At 41.4% G+C, this 20631-nt stretch overlaps 1 protein-coding gene across 3 annotated transcripts in view; it reads right to left on the minus strand.

Annotated features, from left to right (window-relative positions):
- Positions 1 to 3633: 3633 nt before the first annotated feature.
- The window catches only part of BEND4 (BEN domain containing 4), a 30794-nt gene continuing 13796 nt past the window's right edge, over positions 3634 to 20631 (minus strand). The window contains exons 3-5 of one of the 3 annotated variants that reach the window (XM_063401848.1): positions 13975 to 14066; positions 10533 to 10773; positions 3634 to 7344 (exon numbers count right to left, since the gene is read on the minus strand). In XM_063401848.1, coding sequence (XP_063257918.1) covers positions 7127 to 7344; positions 10533 to 10773; positions 13975 to 14066 — 551 coding nt within the window. In that variant the 3' untranslated portion in view covers positions 3634 to 7126. The remainder of the gene's footprint in view (positions 7345 to 10532; positions 10774 to 13974; positions 14067 to 20631) is intronic. The other 2 variants (XM_063401851.1, XM_063401850.1) reach the window with 2 other exon arrangements.

The following is a 20631-nucleotide window of genomic DNA, read 5'->3' on the forward strand; positions in this document are numbered from 1 at the left end:
TCTCACATAGTTTTGGAAGAAGAATTTCAGCTTTTCAATCACATTGCTACCAGGCATTTTAAAAAGATTTAATTAGACTTTTTCTGTTGTACTATTGACTCTGTTCCTAAATGGGAACTAAATTTAATATTAACTTTTCTAATGAGAAACTACTTTGAGTCATTAGCAAACCTATTTCTTTCCATTGTCCTACAAAGACAACCTAGGTTGAGGTAATTACATCTGTCAGATGAGTGAGGAAGTTTAAAGTGTTTTTAAGGACAAAAGGGTGTCGTGGTTGGGGGGGGGAGGTGAATTCCTCCAGGGGGATGTGGGCAGTCCAATCAGTGATCAGCTTTTCTGCTGGCACCTGGGTTGGTCACTCAGAGGTTTGGACACGCCTCTGAGGACACAAAGAGTTAAAAGCAGGAGTCTGAGGGGCTCGGCCTTCTTTTCGGATCCGGGTTTTCAGCAGAGAGACGTCTCCAGTCTCCTTCCCCTGCCTGGCCACGAGGCTGGGTGGGGGAGGGGAAACACGTGGTCGGCTCAGGTAAGCCGGAGCCCCCCCCCCGGGGGGGGGGGGGGGGAAGAAAAGAGGGGACAGGACTGGAACTGAGCTGCCCCCGTCCAGGATGGAGGGGTGGAAAACTGTAGAAGTGCCTTCTGTGTGTGCTCACCCCCCTCCTCCCCCCAAACTCCGAGAGAAAGTGCTCAGCCACGTGGGGGGTTGCCGAGCCTGGGAGTGCCTCCGCCTGCAGCACCCTGCCGAGAAAAAACTGTTAACCCTTGCTTGGCAGAAAGAAACTTTTCTTAGACATTGATTCTCATGACTAGTGGTTTCGGAGAGAGGGAAGCGGCCTGGGACCGAGATGATAAAGCATGATTAGAAGGAACTCGATAGAAGAATGAGAGGAGTAGCTTTTTGAGCCAGACTTCTCTTGCATAATGTCAGCCATAGACTGAACTTGAGTCTCTTTTAAACATAAACTGCACTTTTGGGTGGATGCAGCTGCCCCTTGCTTTTGCTACAGTGACTGGCACTTGAAGAATTGGAGCGAGCAGAGAAAAGAGGGGGAGGGTGAGGTGGTGCCCTCTGCCCTCAGGGCAGACCTGCTCCTGGAACCCCGGCCCCTGGGTGAAAAGGGGAGAGCTCGGCATGCAGCATCCTTAAAAAGCCCTGTATGTAGTTTTGGCCTATGAGACAGCGGTGAGAGCGCTGGACATAGGAAAAAAGAGAGTGTCACCTTAGCAGACTTCTCCGGGCAGTGCTATAGGTGACATGGAAACACATAAGGGGTGGACCCGTGTTTTCTGAGGAACAGTCTGTAGTGCGAGAGAGACTCCTCTCTCCCTTGCTGAATTGAAGATTAGTTTGTTTTTGAGTGGTGATTGTTTGATCTAAAACCCAGGGGTTGGTCTGTGAAGAGTGATGGGTGGAGAAGTAGAAACTGGGAGAAGAAATGTTCTAAGAAGTTTTTATTTCTGTCTCTGTGTGTGTTTAAGAGTATTTCTGTCCCTGTTCTTATGTAATTAATAAAGTTTTGGTGAGTTTTTTTTTTGTTTTCAAGATTTACGCCTGCTCTGCTCTGTTCCTGATCACATCCCACAGGAGTTGTTAGAGAAAAAACATATATTCATGGGTGCACTAACATCTGGCCAGTGCTAACCCATGACAAAGGGTTTCTTAGCTTTTTCCCAACATTGTTGTAGAAGTTCATGTCATATTTTTTTCTCTCGACTTAGCTAATTAATCTGCTGGTGTGGCTTTTTTCCCCCTTAATTTAATACATTTGCAGTAGAAGCTGCTTTTATACTTCAGATGTTGAAGGGTCTGTGGAGGAGGGTTTTTGCATTTGTAGGGTAAGGTCATATACTGATATCTGCCAAGTATACCAAGGGGCTCCCTGGTGCAGCAGGGAAGGTTTATCCCTGGAGAGCTGTTTATGTATGAACTTGCTAGGAAATAACCAAGACTGAGCCTCTGTTTTAAATAGGCCTTAAGGAGTGGTCAGGTCCCATCAGTGGTGTTTTGCTCTAGCAGTAACTAAGATTTATGTGATGGTTGCCTGCAGCTGTATTCACACTTACCTTGTGCTGAAGCACTGGGGTACTGATGAGCATAAGTAAGAGTCAGGTAGGGAAAGATGAGTTATTTTGAGATATGGAGTTCTTTTTGCGATTAAGTGCGTGTTTCCAAACAGAAACTCACTTTGCAAGTCAGTACACGTTGTATTGTCCATGATGCCTGAGCTAGTGGCGGTCCACTGGCTTCAGTCAGTGCCTCAGCTGAGGGAAGGAGACAGAGAAAACCCTGCCTAGCTGAACTCTTCAGGACAAGATTTTGCAACATAAGTAATTTTATTAAAGTAAGATTACAAACACTTTAATAATATAAGCTTGCACATGAGCTTTTTCAAAGCAAATGAGGTAACAACTACCTTCATACACATGAGGTTCAATGTCTGACTTGGGCCTTAAAGTTCTCTTCCAGGACATTGCCTTACGAGTATGTTTAACAGGTGATTAGTGGAAGAGTGATAAAATATGGCATTATTGAATTACACTCCCCATCTGTGCTGCCTGTTCCACTGCAGTTACTTCCCAGGCTTGCCTCTTCCCCATCCCAGCTGCCTCTTCTGTACCCCTTCTCTCTGCCTGCCCAGCCCCAGGCACTACCTCTCGCTTGTCCCCTTGCATTCGCCCTGCTGTTAGACCTAACCTTTCTTTTTGAGCTTCATCAACCCAATTGCTGCCCCTGCTTCCCTACTCAGGTACTGTTCTTCCCTGCCAGCTTTCCCTGCTGGGTTCCTGTCTGTACTGCTCCTTCACCCTGTTTGGTTTACACACAGCCCATCCCTGTTCCCTCCTGCCTCTGGATTTACCCTCAGGTGTTTCCAGCCATTGCCCAAAAGTCTGGGAAGCCAAAGTTTTTCAAAGAGAATCTACTAATAATAATTTTTTGCAGATGGATTAATACAGGTTTTCTACCTTCATTTCTCAGTTACCTGAAATTATTTTGGTGGGGGATTAGTAAACTGCTCTCACTAATTGTGATCTTCACCAAAAAAAAAGCAGTAGACTGAAGCCCCTGACCTAGAAAATACTTGCCCAACCCCAGATAATTTTGCAGCATTACAGGCACCCGAAGGCATTGTTTTATAATGGCATATTTAGCAACCTTTTCAAGTGGCTGACACAGCCTGTGGGCAGGCCCTGGCTTCACAGCCCAGCAGCAGTGGCTTGTCACTGTGGGTGAATGTTTGTCACTGTAATTCCTCTACAAATTATCTGGAGCCAGGATTTTCTAAAGTGTTTAAGAGAACAGGATACATTCAGCCATGGCTGGATTCTGAATTAAAAGGGGATTTAAACGTCACTGCTTGAAAATCCAGGTTTTAAGATTGCAGATGGGTACTTCCTTTGAATAGTCTTTCTATTTAACCAGCAGATAAATCTGTGTGGTTGTACATAGAGGTGAAAATTATTTATAGTATATTCATACTTGAATTCTTCATAATCTTTCACTGTGTTTTCTGTTGCTTCATACCAAACAAGCTTTTAATGCAAAAGAAAATACTCTAGCTCTTTATATAAATCTAAAACTTTTAATATACATTTATAGTGAGACCCAGGTATCATGGCTGTCACACTGACACAAGATTGCCTCTAGAGAAAGAAAGAGACAGGTTAACCAGAGACTAACTTTTATTGTGCATTTTTATGCAACAGAACAAATGGAACTGGAGGTATGTAGTAATAAAACCAATATTCAAATTAGAATTAACACCTGAAATAGTAAACTGTAGGTAACAAATGTCTTTATAATTAAAAAATATCGACTGTTTAAAAAATTCTCTAAGATTTTATATTCTTTAAAAGAAATGTGTGTTGCCACATAGAAAACAATTCACACATCCTATAGAAATTGTCACAAAACCCTTACTAGTCTATATTACACTATGCACTTTTCTTTTGTACAATATCTGATAAAGGTCTATCCCTAACCTGTACTTACTCTACACAGTACAATCATCATAAGAAAGTATTCATAGAATTAACTACACCATAACAATAAAAATATCAGGATTAATGTTTTTTTTTTTTTAATCACAGTTTCTCCACAAATATTTGTCATAGAAAATATAGCGAAGGCATGTTGGCACAGATGGGCGTGCGGTGCTGCTACACAAAGTTTGAGAGAAGGCAGATACATAAATGACAGTAAGATTAAAGCATGTGGAAGGATAAGACAAGAATCTCCATCCTCCTGGGACTTTCTGGAGTGACATGATAGATAGCAGTTTCCTTCTGTCGCTGGGAAGGGATGTGCTGGCTTATAAAGCACACTGCCTAAATATGGATATCTGCAAAGGCTTATGTGCTATCTATTATTTCAGGTCCCATATCTAACATAGTGCAGCTATTTAGATGTTTCAACGTCTATGAATTTATAACACCTAATGAACAAATTAACTAGAATAAGTTGTTTTGCGATGTTTGGGATTTTTAAAATGAAATGTCTGGGTCAGGTGGCCATGATGGCAATTAAAAACAGACAACTGACAAAAATTTTTATACTCTGTTATTTTAAAAGCAAACATGAACAAAAATATGAGCTGGTGGTGTCTGTTAATGCCTGTCTGTGACCATGATTTATGTCACTGGCCAGTGCACATAAACAATTGAGGACAAAATTTTTTTCATAAAGAAAGGTCCAAACCTGCAAAGCCACTTTTACTGCTGAAGTGGCTTTCAGGATGAAATGATACTTTTGGTTATTTTGCACAATGAGAGTAGAGGATTGTGAGTGGTTTCAGGATGCTGGCTATGCTTTTTACACTAACAATAAAGCTAGGCTTACTAGTTATTTCAGCAAGTCTTTCAGTTATTAAGTGAAAGGTCTGTCCAGTTCAGTAATTCTGTTCTGTGACTGTTAAAAAGTGTTTATATCATAAACATCATACAATTAAGCATCTGAAAGGAAACCATCACAATGTTTACAAAAATACAGCATGATACATATCGCTGTGGACAAATTTACAGTATAATGTTGACTCACATGTTCTGACATGTTTTACCAAATAGTTCTGGCATGTGTCACCACATTAAACATAGACCAGCAAGACTTACACCATCTGAGCAATGTAACATCTTCTATTATAGTTCTTTTTAAAAAAGTGTAAGTTCAACACCGAAAAGCTACTATAGGATATCTGTACTGTGACATTTCTATACACTGAATTTCTCCTCCAGAGGCCACCGTGTGGTGTGACCACTCCAGAAAAGTCACCTCCTGCCTGTAATGAAGGAATGCTGTTCTAAACCCCTTGGTCTAGTGAGGTCCCGTGTGACTAAACTGCTAGTTGACTTTCAGAAAATAAATTAATTATTTTTGGGGCCAATGAGTACCTTTCAACCCCCTTTCAAAGAAACCACCAAAATCAAAGTGAACCAAGAGGTATTGGACGTTTGAGGGCTTACAGCACACAGGGACTGAGCAAGGTCCTCTCTGTGGCAGTGCATGAGGAGCCCGTGGCCCGAGATGCCCCAAGGGCCAGGAGAGCCCAGGCACAGCCACGGGCAAGGGGAGGCAGAGGGCAGGAGGGAGCTCCTGGGTGGGTGAGCTGAATGCAGAGAGGCTGCCTCTGAGGAAGGGTCCAGGTGCCTCCTGCCTTGCCCAGTGCACGGGGAGAAGGTGGGGAAGGGGAGGAGAAGGGTAAAAGGAGCCATTAGTAGCTACGCTTGTGGCGAGCACAAGGCGGTGAGGAAAGCTGGGGAATAGGAGAGACGTGCTCAGGAGAGTCAATGCTGATGAGGTAGCACTAAGGATGGTCAAAAGTGAAGCGAGCTTTCTTTCCAAAAAACAGTTCCCTGTACCTGCCAGTGGGGAAATGTTGCCTCAGGAAGAGCTGGTTCAGGCTGTGGAGGATGCCAACACTGGCCTGAGTGAGAACATAAAGGTAAGGAGATGGAAACACCCTGATGTGGAAAGGAAAGGGCACCATTTCTTTGGCATTGCGTATTTCTGGAGTGGATCAATTTAGAGGGACAATGGACTCCTAAACATTTAAAATTGAACTTTTTGTGTGGATTGACTTTTGTTTTTAAAGCTAATATCTGCTTCCAGTGTTGAGTGAATTGTGAATTCCGCTCCAACAGCTCTTTTCTTACAGCTCTCAGTCTGGATCCCATGTCTACATACTACAGAACACTGAACCAGGCTCTTCTTGCCCAACCCCTCCCTGAATGCAATGCTGAGCAAAACCAGCACGTTGCCTCGCCTCTTCCAAGGGATGGATGTAAAACACAAATTAAAGTGAAAACAAGCAAAGGCAATTTAAAACCTCTAAAGCTACATAATATGGCTGTGGAATAGGAGCAGACAAAGGAAAATCTGTCTTCTGAAATGGCAATTTGTTTTTAGCAATCTTATTTTAATGAAAACTGTCATGATCAACTCTAATCCTCCAGAAATCTAGATAAATATACTGTCTATCTGATATACAATGCAATTTTTATCTGTTAGAAGTGCCTGTTATTGTTCTGGGCCTTTGAAGGATTCTGCTGTTGATGAGTACTGCTGTTTTACTCGGGAAGCTTAATTTCCTGACAGAGTTGGCTAAGAAAGTCCCTGGATTTTCTATCTTGTGTGGTATTTTAAGGTAGCATTCATAATTATGTTCTTTTCTGTTAACAAATGGGAAACCACTTCTTTTTTTTTTGTTGTAAGTGTGCAGACTTGCAGTTAAATCTTCTAGTCAGGGAAAGCAAATAGCACCTAGCTGCTCTGAGTCCAGGCCTGGGAATGTTATCAATAGGCTGAAGAGATAGTAGCTGCTGTTTCTTTTGACATTTTTATAGTTTTTAAATGACCTTTCTTCTACAACTGGATGAAATGAATTGCACGTTCCCTTTGAGTGTGCTATGAAAGGTTTGGAAATAATAGGCACTGAGAAGTCCCATAAAGCAGGTCTTGAAATGGATTTCTTTCTGTTAACTGGGATATGGTAGGATGGGGAAGCTGAAATTTGAAAATGTTCAAACATGCTTTGGACTCCTAAATGACAGCAGGGTTAAGTATGTTTGACAAACAGTCTCCCCTAAGTTAAGTGGTTGCTGCTGCTGTACGATGCGGTGCTCGCTGCCATCAGTCTCCAGAGCCATCCTGCATGCCCCTGTTGAAGATGTCGTCCTGCGAGCCCGGGTGCTCCGTCCCCTCATAGTAGGAGGCGCCGTTGTGCAGGAAGGTGCCGACGGCGCGGCCCTGGCGCGCGTGTCCCACCGCGTCGCTGAACACCTTGTTGATCTGCTCCTCCGACGGCATCCACCAGTCGGGGTTGGACGTGCAGTGCATCCTAATGAACTCTGCGGGAAAACACGCAAGGATGAAAAGCAACTTGTCTTTGCAGCAGCTGGGACTGCCCGGGTGGCAAAAGCTCATGGGAAATAAGAAAGGAGGTATTGCTGCTCTACTTAAGCAGAAGTAAAGTCTTATGGGGGATGCCATGATAATGCCACTTGGACCTATTTTATTTCTGCACAAGTGTGTTTTTCCACATGCAGTGTATGTTGTTATACCTGAGCTACCTAGGTGACTCATGACACCTGGATATAAAATCCCTTCTTGAGGAAATACAAAGAGCTAACTTGAAGTGAAGGCTGTGATTCAGCATGTGCAATACGCGTGGAAGCTTAAGTGAGCCAGGACGTATTTCACTAGAAACCTGTTGGTAGCTACAACCTCAAGGTGATTGCTGCTGGATCTTTCTGACCTCCCTCTGCTGGCTCCTTCAGCACCTGCAACCTGCAGGAGCCTCCAGCCTGCTGGAAAATGTCACTGCTGTGATTTCAGTTCGGTGCTCCTGTCTGTCTGGGATATCTTACTTTCAAGTTCTGCTATTTTCATCTCCCTGTATTTTACACCTATTTTTTCAGAGACTAATTTGGCCTTAGAAATAGCTAAATGACATCAGAAGGCTAATTTGGGGACCCTTGCAATAGTTTTCAATGCAGGAGAAAATGAATTGCACTGCATGTATTTTAGCTATTTAAATAGCTGCTGCCACATACAGCTATTTGTATGTGATGATTACATTTTTTATAATCTATTTTTCAGATTCTTTGACGTGCTATATGCTAGATTTGCAGAAGGTGCCCTGCCAATTATGGAGCTGTAACTGCTAAACATAGCTCAAATAGGTGTATTTGAACTTTGAAACATCCAAATATGATTTTAAATGTGAGGGCATCTTATTAGAGATATTAGACACACTGTACCTCATATAGAAAGTGAGCTGCTTATTTATTCTGTAACATTAGTTATTCCCTCATGCAGCATTGTGTCCCAGGATATTTTTAAATTCTATTTTCTACTGTTGACAAGCCAACAGCACAATAAGTGGTGTAAGGTAACTTCATTACTGTCACCACATTTCCAGACAGGGAATGCTGTGCTTTTACACGAGTTCCCGTGCCTGCAAGGTATCTCATCTGTTGGACAATTAGGAAGGGATTTTTGCATAGCTCCTCCAGCAGTGTGTCTGCAAAAGTGATAGCAATTTCTGTTTCAAATTCATTTCCCTGGAAATCCACACAGGCAACAGTAATTCCTACCTAGTTATGTTCACATGTGCCCCCACAGACTCGCCTTTTTCTCAGAGAAATGGTTACCACGTAAAGAAGTAATGCTATAATTTAAGCATGCCAAGATGTTTTAAAACTGGTTCCAGAAATCAGTCGGTTGTAGGAATATATTAAAAATGTTTATATATGTTTAAACTCTGGGTGCAGACAGAGAACCAATTTGCACTCCCTGCTATGGTGGAAAGGCATAATTAGCTGGCTTGAGAATTAGCCAGACACTTGTTACCTTGGGTTGTAAATGAGCAGGAGGCAGTGGCCAGCTCTCAGCACTGGAGAAAGCTGCCACGTTCCCACCTGTGCACAAAGGCCCAAAGGAAGATCTGTCTGCTCTGCTTTCTTAGCTGGTCATTACATACTGCATGCTTTGGCTTCCTCTTCAAGCTTCAGAAAATTAAAGAATCTACCCTTTCTCTTTCTCCCAAAGAGTGCTCCCCACGTTCTGTGTGGGACCTCAGAAAAGAGAGTGGCCACATGCAAAATTCCATGTACAGGTGAATTTACTATTAGTCTTGGGAGGCAGGTGAGAGAAAGGGGAAGAAAAGGGTATCAGCACTGAGCTTGTGTGTACATTATTAGGTGATACTTAACTTAGTAAATTCTAAAGTACTTGTATCCAGCCTTCATTTTCCAGGAGAAACCCCTGTGACCCTGAATCTCTCTCTAGCATGGTGTGCGATGGAATTGCCCTTCAATTTAGCTCTGATGGAGTTCTGGCAGAGTCTCATACAGCAAGTCAAAAGATTCTTTTGTAGTACAAAAAGAGCTTGTTTGCCTAATTTGTCTGTATGTAAAATCTGAGTTCATTATCTGGTTACATCAATGTACCTAACCACAAGTCTTACCTACTTAGCCTTGTTGGATTCTTTTACCCTAAATGGGAAGAGGCCCATATATCTAATGTGTGTAGCCACTTCTGAGTCCAGTTGAATGATTAAAGATACTTTTATCACTGCCTGACCATAATACAGCTTTTACATTGCATTGATTAGTAAAACATCCTTGAGGTTAATTCAACCAAAATTTCATGGATCTGCTCAAAAAATACTATAAAGTTAACTATGAGTTAATTAAAGAAATAATAAGCATATGTATTTACACAATGCAAATGTTGATACTAAAAGCATATTTTTACTTCAGCTTTAAAAAGTCTTGTTTGTATGTTTTATTACAAAGCTTGGTACCAGCCTTTTCAAACAATTTTGGGAAACCAAAGCGCACAACATTCTTTTCAATCTCTACCCTTTCTGTGCAATATCCTCTGACATGCTGAAATGCTTGCAAAATTCCACTCCCTTTCCAGGCTAAACACGGGGGAAAGTTGTTCCCTAATATTTTCAGGCAATGTTGCATCAGTATGCCAAAAATAAGTTAAATTCTTGACAATGCACTTGTGTACACTGTGGAGGTAATTAGTCTGCAGATGTTCTTGACCCTAGAAGATGTCTTCAAACCTGCTCTGAAACTCAGTTTCTAACCCCAGTGATGCACTGTGTTCTTGTGCATCATGTCCTTACTAGACATCAGGCTGTAACTATTCCTTTGGTTAGTTTTGTTGTGTATTCATGTTAACAAATGACCTGAGTTCATTATAAAAGATTTAATCAGCATTGTCTGGGTTTGCTTCATTGCTTTTTGAAGTGTATTAGTGTCATGTGCCCTTGCATTTGTCTCCTCTCTTAAATAGGAGGGTTGTTTTTTCCCACCAAAAACACCCAAAACACATGTATTATACATACATACATACTTGTATGTATGTATGAGAAGAAAGTGGAGTGTTTCTGGGTGCTTGTCACCTGCCTGTGGAACCCCTTCTAGTTCTGCAGCTGTCAGCCAAATGCTTCTACTGAGCCAGAGCCAATGTGGTGAAATGAGATCACATATGGTGGACACTGAGCGAAAAGATGCAGTACCTCTGAGACATGTTACTTTAACTGGATCCAGAGGACGTCTTTCAGGACCTGTCTCTCCTGACTGCACTGACCTTTTCCTTTTTCCAAGGCCGCATGAGTACTTAAGCTCATCGGTTGTGAAAACAAATCTGATGAGATAGCGAAGGAGCCGTCGTCCGTCTTTCTTGGAAGAATTTACAGCCTCATCCCACTGTTTACTAGTGATGTAGACAGGGTAGTTGTGCAGCAACTGCTTACTTCCCTGAAAAAGTGAAATATTTCTGTTGCTTATCTTACAAGGCAAATAAGTGAAGATGTCGGTTGCAATAAAAGAAAGATATGTTTTAAACTATCCAGGATACTGACAGTGAAACGCAACCCAAAGTGAACACGTAATTGCTCACAGAGAATGAGTACTTCTAAAATTACATTTCCATTTTCTAGAGCTCAGATTGGGTGAGGTACAATAAATACATTTTGAGAGGTGAAGCTATTGATAATTTTCACTTTCACAAGCAGGTTAAAAAGAGTTAAGAATCAGCAACTGGGCATACTATTTAAGTGTGATGTTTCTTCTTAATATGGTAAAATGCATAAAAAGGGTCTTTGAAGAGCGTGATCAAATAGATCACTTCATCACAGCTGATAGTTTCCTTCAGAGGTGACTCTTCTGGTCTATTTTTATAATAAATTTATTACTTCTATAGAACATACCTGGAACTTGACAGCAATTATGTTACTGTGAAAAATGTAAAGAAAATAAATAAAGGAACTATGAAAACTAAAAGCTTCATTATTATTAATGAATGCTGTATTAACTCAAATTATAGCTTTAAAGAAATGCCACTGTGTCAACTGGAAAGAAATTTTGCTTTTAACCTTCATAATTTGTGTGCTTCAATATTCCAACATTAAATGAATGCTGTGGGACTAATTATGGGGATTCCTGTAATCCACACACATTATAAGCCCTCTTAAGTCAATTGTACCTAAATTGTATTTAATTCTTGTTGCCCATAAAATGCTATAGTTCAGGATTACCCAATTAACGTAAGATGGTACTGTTAACATACTTGAAATAATTGAAGTACACAATAAAACCCCAAACCACACCCTCCTAGAGACTCATTCACTATTACAGCTGCACCTCTTTATGAAAACACGTATGTCTAGAAGCTTAATCAGTGAACTCTTTGTGTAGCCCTCAGGTTCCACAGGAGCATGCAGTAAGATAGAGAAGCACAGGTCTGATGCTCAGCGAGGCACTCAGCCACGTGCCACAGCTGAGGGCAACTGCTGCAAAGTTCTCATTTCCAGGCCTTTGACATCTGAAAACTGTTTTAAGGACTACCCTTGCCTTCTTTCATATATTTATTATAGCATATTGGGAGACAGCTTGAGAGCATCTTTGAAGTTTTTCCTCAGGTATTTGCTTTTAATTTTTTTGCAAGTTTGATCAATATACGGAAGATTGAATTTAGTGAAGACTGTGCTGAGATTATCCTTAGATAATCTGTATGATCCAGAGTCACACCACCTCTCAGTGGAGTTAGCATCACTGGGAGCTCAGCCTGTGTGACTGATACTTGTTTGCCTTGCTGCAAGCTGCTGGCTAAGATGGCTGTGGACAAACCCAAAACGCTGCAAAGGAAACCAAAATTAAGGGAAGAGTTGGGCTTTGTCTGTCTGAGGGGCCACTCCCCCCCCAAACACCTCAACACTTCACTCACTTTCCTGTGGCTGGAAATTCAAGCTTGTAACCCCTAAGAGAAAAACCCTTCACCTATAATCTAGCCCTGTTATAATTTGGGGCTTTCTCTTTGCACTTCATCATCTCCTCATGGCACTGAAACAGGTCAGAGTCAATTCCTGCCCCTCCATTCAGGACACAGGCTTTAGTTTTTGCCCAGTACATGAACCCCTGGGAAGCCAGTAATAAGTCTGAGGAGCCCTGCCCTGGAAGAACATTACAATCCATCCTTGTCCTCTTCCAACACAGTGAAGGAGCTGGGGAAGGAAGAAGAGCAGAGGGGCAGCATGGAAAGCTCTTTGGAGGTAATATACTCTTAATGTTGAAGTAATTGTGACCACTCTGTGTCAGAGAGAGCTGACATGAGTACTCCCTTGGCTTGTTCCACTACATCAGTACAAAGGGCCACGAGATCCTCATGCTGGTACTGAATTTTTTTCAGCAGCTAGCTTCACATCCCTTTTATATCAAATAAGTTGTTATCCTACCTTAGATTTCTGAAACCTATTTTTTTCCTATTAAAAAAACCCTTTAGTGGAGCAATGACCATTCTTACTGATGAGCTGCAGGTAACTGTAGGTATTGCCTTGCTTTCAAGCCCTGTCAGACCTGGCTTATGCAATGCAAGCCCATAACAGCACAGGGTAAGGCTCCAGCCTCGTTCATGTGCCTTAAGGACAGATGCTCATGTGTGGCTAAGCTATCCTAGAAGCTATTCTGTGTTTATATATATAGCACTGATGAAAATAGGGTGCAGAAAGGTCCAACATCTAGATTTCATGAGCGCTCGCATTGCTATTAACTGAGCAGAGGGTAATAAATTTTGTGTAACTCCTCAGCCTCAATTTTATAACACTTCTCTCTTGTTCCCCCTGAAACATAGGATATTTTTCCTCATTCTTCTCCAAGGCATGATATAGTGTTATGTTACTCTGTTAAACAATTACTGGATTCCTGCTGCAGATACACTTTCATTGCTTCCTCGGAAAGTGAAGCACTTCTGGGCAAAACATTCCTGGTAAATATATGATGTGGTTTGGTGTGTCCAGCAGTCATTAAATGAAAACAAACATAAAACCTCCCAGAAATGAATAAGCAGACTCTGAAGGAACAACCAAAATACAAACAATCTCTGCCTGTATTTGTACATGATGAAATTTATGAATAAAAGATTAATATCTATGTGTTTAATTGAATAAAAAATTCTACCTCACTATGACAAGCTATTCCTTGTGAGACATTACAGAACAGCCTCAGTTTTGAAAATTTTAGTTAAGCAAAAGCGCATTAAAAAACAGGAAAATTAATCCTCGGAATATACTTGAATGATAACAGCTAGTGATAAATATTAATATGTACATATCAATTTGCACAGGATAAAACTGAATGGAGGAGCAAAGTGATACACACCTTGAACTGCTGCACCCAGATACAGCTGTCACCAGGCTAGCCCTAGCCTAAATTGTACCCACAAACATGGTGTTTCTGAAGAAAGAGGAGAGAAAAACTACCCAAAGCAAGGCAAGCACTCTCAGTAAAGTCATTCTAGATTATACTAATGATGTGTTTCCTCCATTTAGGGGATTACTGTACTTAAGAATGATAGTTTTTAATCTATTTTTTACTACTAAACACCTACTGATTTATTTGCCTCCATGTTTGTAATGAATTATCAGGCATAAAGAGATGCAGCTTGTTTTCACTGTACACTACCTCGGTTGGATGGTCTGTTGGCTGTGGTACCATGAGCTGGTTGTGATGCTGAAGTACAGTCTTCAAATAATCTAAAACCGTCTGGCAGGGCACTGCATGAAACAAATTGCAATTACTGTATATTAGCTATAAAGCACAAAATAGAACAACAATATTAAATCAAGTGGTGTTCCTCAGGATCTGTTTTCTATGTCTGTGAGATTTATTTCACATAGGAAATACTCCTCATTTTGATTTGTGCAGATATTTCAATTAATAAATGTACAAGTATTGTATTCCCTATACTGAGATCTCTGAAATGAGTTTTATTTTCTGTCCATTGGTTTTCAAGGGTTTTTTTCCCACGTTTGAAATTACTACAAATACAAATTAGGTCAGCAGTAATGATAATAAGAAAAAAATCTGTAAATATCCCAAACCATACAAAGGAGAAAACATTTATTGGACCTAAATAATGCATTGATTAACATGTAAATATGCTCAAATGGTTTTCAAACCACAGTCTGATTAAATATACTAAAGAGATTCAATCACTCGTATACTTTAATTTCTACTCCCTCCCTCCTCCCAAATTTGTTATAAAACCAGGTGTTAGGCAAATTGCTTTATTTCTCTTTGCCCTCATCCTCCCCCTTTCCATTCCCATCACTCTGATCCATTTCAGTAGTGGTACCAACATCCCATTCCCTTCTGTTGAGGTGATAGGTTAATTAGGGATGATTCAATTATGGGTCTCTCTTAAGCAGATGCTGCCACATCCCTGATTAACTCTGGAGTATTTTTGAAATACAGCTCTTTTCTCCTGAGCCTGAAACACCATTGGAGAATTAAGCAAATATTAATCCAATGCCACAACTGACTTGTGCAAGACTAAATAAGCATAGTTTTTAAGGTACCTTATGACTCACAACTTGTATGGGTTGTTTTTGTAAAGTATTCAGATTTAATCATAGCTTCAGCTCAAAGCCCAGAAGAAATATTTGCATTCATTTTTTATTACTATTTCTTGGCATCCTATTATTTCTTTACACCTGAAAAAATGTGGTGTTTTGGGATTTATCTTAAGCTGGCAATCTGAAAGCAAGCACTGAAATATCTGAGAATGTCTGAAGGTAGGATTTATGAGTATTTTGCCCTCTTTCCTTGGCACACAACTACTATGGCCCTGTCTAGGCAGCCAGGGTGCAGAACAGAATTACTCTGTGCAGAACAGACCCTTTACTGTGGGATAAGAGGAGTTACATCCAGCAGTCTGCATACAGAAGCCATGCAAAGTGCCTGATATGATGAATAGTCCTGTGTTATTGCACCCCACATTGACTTCTCTATAAAGACAACCCATCATTGTATTTACTCCTGCTTCTGTTTTTTCACACAGTAAGTAATCTCACTGCAGGCTATCCAAGGATGTGTTTACCTATGTTATTTCAAGGGGATGGGGCTCAAGCAGCAGACAACAGGATATTACTTAACCTGTTGTGTCCCCAGCAGGTGAAGCACAGCTCTACTTTGTGCGGTTGATAAAATGCCTTCTCATGACCAGTGAGAAACATGAAAGTCCTAAAAGCTGGCCAAAAAACTTCTATTTTCATAAAAGCAGTAATGTTTTGAGTACAACACCATATGATTTTTTTATCATTGTAGTGACTGGAGGATGCTGATCGCTTCTGACTTTAAAGCCATGACACAGTTTGCTGTTGGTACAAATAACCTCAGCCTTTCAAACACCAGGTGCTATTTGCAAATCCAGACTTCTTGGGCTGCCATATTAACTGAAGCCTTGAAGAAACCACAGAGCAGGCAGCACAAGGTGGAGAGTCAAAGCTTTGGTTTCGCTGTCAGCTCTACAGATATTTTCTTAGCTGAGAATTCTTCCCTCCAAACCCTTCAGGAAATGTAACTTTGTAAGAGCCTGGGGGTCCCAGCTGGGAAGATGAATAATTATTTAGGTCTGCTAGTTTATTTATTTTGTTTATCTTTGATGTGGTCTCTACAGGGTTAACAAGATCATAGCCGCAAGAGCTGATATTCTGCATGCTTATGCAGGTATCCACTATCAGCTCATCATCAGCAGAGATTTGTTCTTACTGTAAGTAGTGGGAGAGATACCAACATCATTGAGATAACACTTTTTATGATTTACAAGAAAGCCTGTGGGGAGGCAGTAATTTTCCTGCCCATAGGGTAGAAGTTTCCATGGCCTTTACTTTCTGAAAGTGCCAGCATCTCAGAACAGACACTGGAGATGGCAAAATAGCCTGGCCTGCAGAGAATAAAAGGGCAAGAGAAGGAGGGTCTACAGGGAACCTGGAGTGCCAGGGAAGGCTGGTCTGGCTAAGATGTTAACCAGGACACATGTAGGAGGTGGCAGGTATTTGCTGTTACCCATCCAACTTTAAGACTTTGTTGTTATTCTAGGCATCTGTATGTTGCAACAAGTGCTTATTCAGCACAGCTTGCCACAGCTTTCTCTGCAGAGAATCCTAATTTCTAATAAATAGTTGAACAGTGACTGTGGTGGTCATGCACTGTGCCAGTGACGAAATCCAGGCTATGATCTCAGCCTGAGCTGCCACAGCACAGTGACTCCCTGGACTAAATCCTCCTTGCAACAGACAGCATCAGTGGTAAAACACAGTAGAACTCAAGTAGTCATCTCCAAGTTATGCAGCTTCTAACCACAAGAACATAAACATTATTTCAAGTCTGCATGTTGTTTTCCTTCAAATTGGGGTTTACAAAATTTTTGGAAAAGAAACGGAAAATGCCTGTTACTTGTTACATACTTAGCAGTAAAGTAATTTCTTCCTCTTCTCTTTGCTAAGCCCAACACTGACCTTTCAGAGGTGCTGGGCTCCTGCTGAAAGCAGAACCCCCACACCTAGTTACATGTCTGTACAGCTGAAGGCCATGAGTCTTTTGGCCACGCTGTGCATCAACACCCAGGCAGAAAATCACCATGTCTTCCAAAATCCTCTCTCAGGACACATTTCCCAGGGGCTGAAAGCAAGCAGAGCCCTGCTCTCTGTGCCCCAACACACAGAGATCAGCCAGGTCTGCTGCCTCTCATCTTCCTCTCTCACAGCTACCTCTGCATTGCCTGCAAGCTGTAAGCAATGACTGTATGCTTTCCCTCATGGATTAAAGTATTAAAAACATGGGCTGTGAACAGAAAAATCTCTCCAGAAATTCAACTGCATCATGGCACTTTTGCCAAATTTCCCAAATGCAAATATAGTTGTATTTTTAAATCATGTTTTGTAATAGTGTTATGTGACACCCTGAATATCTACAATACTCATCAACCAAACTTTTCATCTCATCAAAACCATAATTTAGCAAGATGTTGCCTGGTATTAATGCCATTATTCTGGTTTAGCACTTTATTAATTGAAGTTGGCATCAGCTGTGCAATTAGTTTGTCTGGGCTCCGTATCAGGCTAATGAAACCATCATCATCCAGGACACCTCACATCCTTTAAAAAAACTCAACCAGATACTATTTCCATCTTTCAGTCTTCTGAAGCATCCAAAATACTACAAATCATAAAGAAAAATTATGGTCAGAGTTGTCTTTTCCATGTTTTGTTTAGCTCCTGAAGTGAGCTATCCAAACCTCATGGTTTTGAAACCATGATGGTTTGGTAGCAGCTGCCTAGTGCCTTTGGTAAAAAGTTGATGTGCACGTAGGGATGAAAAGCTGGGGTGCCCAAGCAGCTACTGCTCTTCAGCTGTCCCAGCACCGGGAGGCAGCTGGGACAGGCAGCTGAGGCTGCAGTCCCACATGAAGCTGCTGATGAACATGAGATAATACCCAGAGTGACAATGGAAATGGGAAATATTTCTACTGGTTTACCATTGTCATTATACTGGTGTGACTGCATTATGTTACCCTTCACAAGTACCAGAATAGAAATACTCAATGAGCAGTTCCATATTACTGATAAAATATATTTCCATCTCATAATGGTTCAGTACTGTTACTAGGATGTCATATTTTTCCTTTATTTTGCCAGAGAAAGGAAACTTCTCTAGACAATGCCCTAGACTTAATTTTAATTATTAATTTGCCACTGATCCGAACTTCTGCTTTTACGCATCACCATTAACTTCCCCTCTAATCTGTTATGTTTCTAACTGTTCTTTTACTTTCCCTCTAAACTGGTTGGTTTTGTAACCAACATTAAACTTTGCCTCCTAGATAGTCTTTTGGGGGCTTCAATAACATGTTTTTAATGTTTCCCAATTATCACCAACTCTAGTCTTTTTTCTTTTTAAACCTTTGCCTCTAATAATTGTTTCCAGACTTTTATGAAGAGCCAAGAGCATCTCTATTATTGGTTTGAGCCTGGGTTTTGCTCATTATAAATGTTACTGGGACACAATCACTTACATTGGTATTTGTCAGAATGAGAACTCTCATTTATCCTCCCAAAAATGCAGCCTCCAGTGTAACACATTCCAGGGCTGTTTATACTGCCAAAGCACAGCACTGTGAAGAGATGCTTGGGCTTGCTGTAAATAAGGCACATCTCCAAGGTAAATAAAGTGTATCTCCAACCTTTCCTGCAGCATCAGACAGTCCCAGTGAGGAGGGATGGCTCACCCCCAGCTTGGCTGCATGTCTCTCTGCAGTGGCCTCAGCCCCATAAGCAGACAATGAAAAATCTGGTTATTCTGTTCATTAATAAGAGTTTGTGCTCTGTAGCTGCCACTGGCTAGTATTCCTGCTGGTGCTCCTTGGAAGATGAATCCCTTAGCACTCAGGACCCTTTACCTCTGACTCACCAGTGAGGAGGAGAATTGGGAAGGGTGTACACCTCCACCCACCCTGCTCAGGCCAGCAGCTGCTAGCTCAGACTGGCTCAGCACTGCTCTGTGTCCTCCTTCACTTGACCTTGAGCGAGGCTCCTCTCAGAGTTCATTGCAGGGCATTTCTAAATTGATGCTCGGCTGTCAAAAAGATGTAACAAATGATAGGGAACGTGCTGACGAACCACAGGGCTGTGTGAATTTCTTATAACATTAATGGAGATGCCTTTGCTGCCTGAGATCTGCACAAGTGTGCACAGCTTGGATTATTTTAGCTCATATGTTCATTTATTTCAATAGTCAGCTGAAAGCCAGCAAAAGCTGCATGGATGGTCCTTGAAGGCAAGTTGTTTGGGGTGTGATGAGCTGGAAAAACAGCAAGGGGCAAGGAGAGGTGGGGGTTAGGATCTGTGGAGGAACTGATCTCAGTGCTCAAGAGCCTACAACTATGGAGATGTGTGACTGGATGGTAAAATAAAACCAGCACCCATTTGTAGTGAAAGGATACAGCAGAACTCAAAAGAATTGACATTATATGTAAGAGGGTGGTAAAGATTTTCTAAACTGACCTACATGCCAGCCAAAAACAGGGAAGGGAGAAAAATTGAAGGAAATATCCCATTTACTTTAAAAATCTTTAAAAATGCCTCTCAGCTGTGTTTTCCAGGCAAATAATTTAATTTCTATAAATCTGCATCTGAAAAGCCATTGCACTTCTAATTTTCTTTTGCAATAGATTTCTTCAAGAAAAAAGAATGTTCCCCTCCCATACGCCCCTGGGATGTACACCTCTGCATAAACAAGAGATTAAAAGAGATAAAACAAGGCAGCTGTGCATCTCATTTAAGTGATGCTGCCACATGCTCCTGTGGCTTTTATTTTTGTCTGTGCTCTCTCTTTCCTTCTACTCATTAGAAGGAGCCTTTCTTGTGATTCCATTCAGCAGTGAAGCCTTCTGTTTGGAAGGGACATCATCTGTAAACCCCTCTACTACACATTTCTACTGCTGTTAAGTAGCAGGGAAACCAAGAAGTCCCCTGTGAGAAGGGAAAGCAGTTTGTGTCGCTAAAAACCAAATGTTTACTTGCAAAGGCCAAGGGAGTTCATCCTTGACAGGCTGAACTGCAGCTCCTCACAAAAATCCCACTAGCTCCGGTTTCCCAAGGGGGCTGAGAAACCTGATCTCCCAAATTCTTGTGGGTTTGTATCTAGAAGCGCAGAGAAAACAGATAAAGCAATGGTCTGCTGCAATTACATATTTCAACAAGTTTTTGTACTCAGGTTGGTTTAGCAAAGTAAGCTGTCACCCCCAGCAGCAAGCAAAGCCGTGCTACAGATTCAAAGGGTTTGTGCCAAACACTGGGTGACCATGCTCGAGGCTCTCTCTTCTCACAGTAACTTCACACTTTGAAGCTGAACAGCAGAACGAGGCCACGGATCAGACCAAAACATCCAGAACATCAAGGGAAACGAAAGAAGTGGTTAAATGTGAACATCAAGAAAAAGGACAAAAAAAAGGACATGAAAAAGTGTTCATCATAACCCTTGATGGCTGCTTTATCTCTACTGTGGCTGTGGTAGGCTCTTTGGAAACATGAGGCTCTGAAAGTATAAAGGAGACAGGATTTGTAGGGAAAAGTAATATCTTTTATTAGATCATCCAATAGTCAGGAAGAAGAGTCAAGCTTTGGGCATAGAAAACTTGTCTGACTTTTTCAATTATGTTGATATTAACTCTACCTGCAAATCCCACTTTGCTTTGGCTACTTCCAGCCACCATGAATGCAGTCTCTATAGGTGACCAGGACTCAACATTTGAGGGGGTTTTTCTTCCCCATCCCTCTG

The sequence above is a fragment of the Prinia subflava genome, chromosome 7, assembly GCF_021018805.1.
Source record: "Prinia subflava isolate CZ2003 ecotype Zambia chromosome 7, Cam_Psub_1.2, whole genome shotgun sequence".
NCBI lineage: Eukaryota > Metazoa > Chordata > Aves > Passeriformes > Cisticolidae > Prinia > Prinia subflava.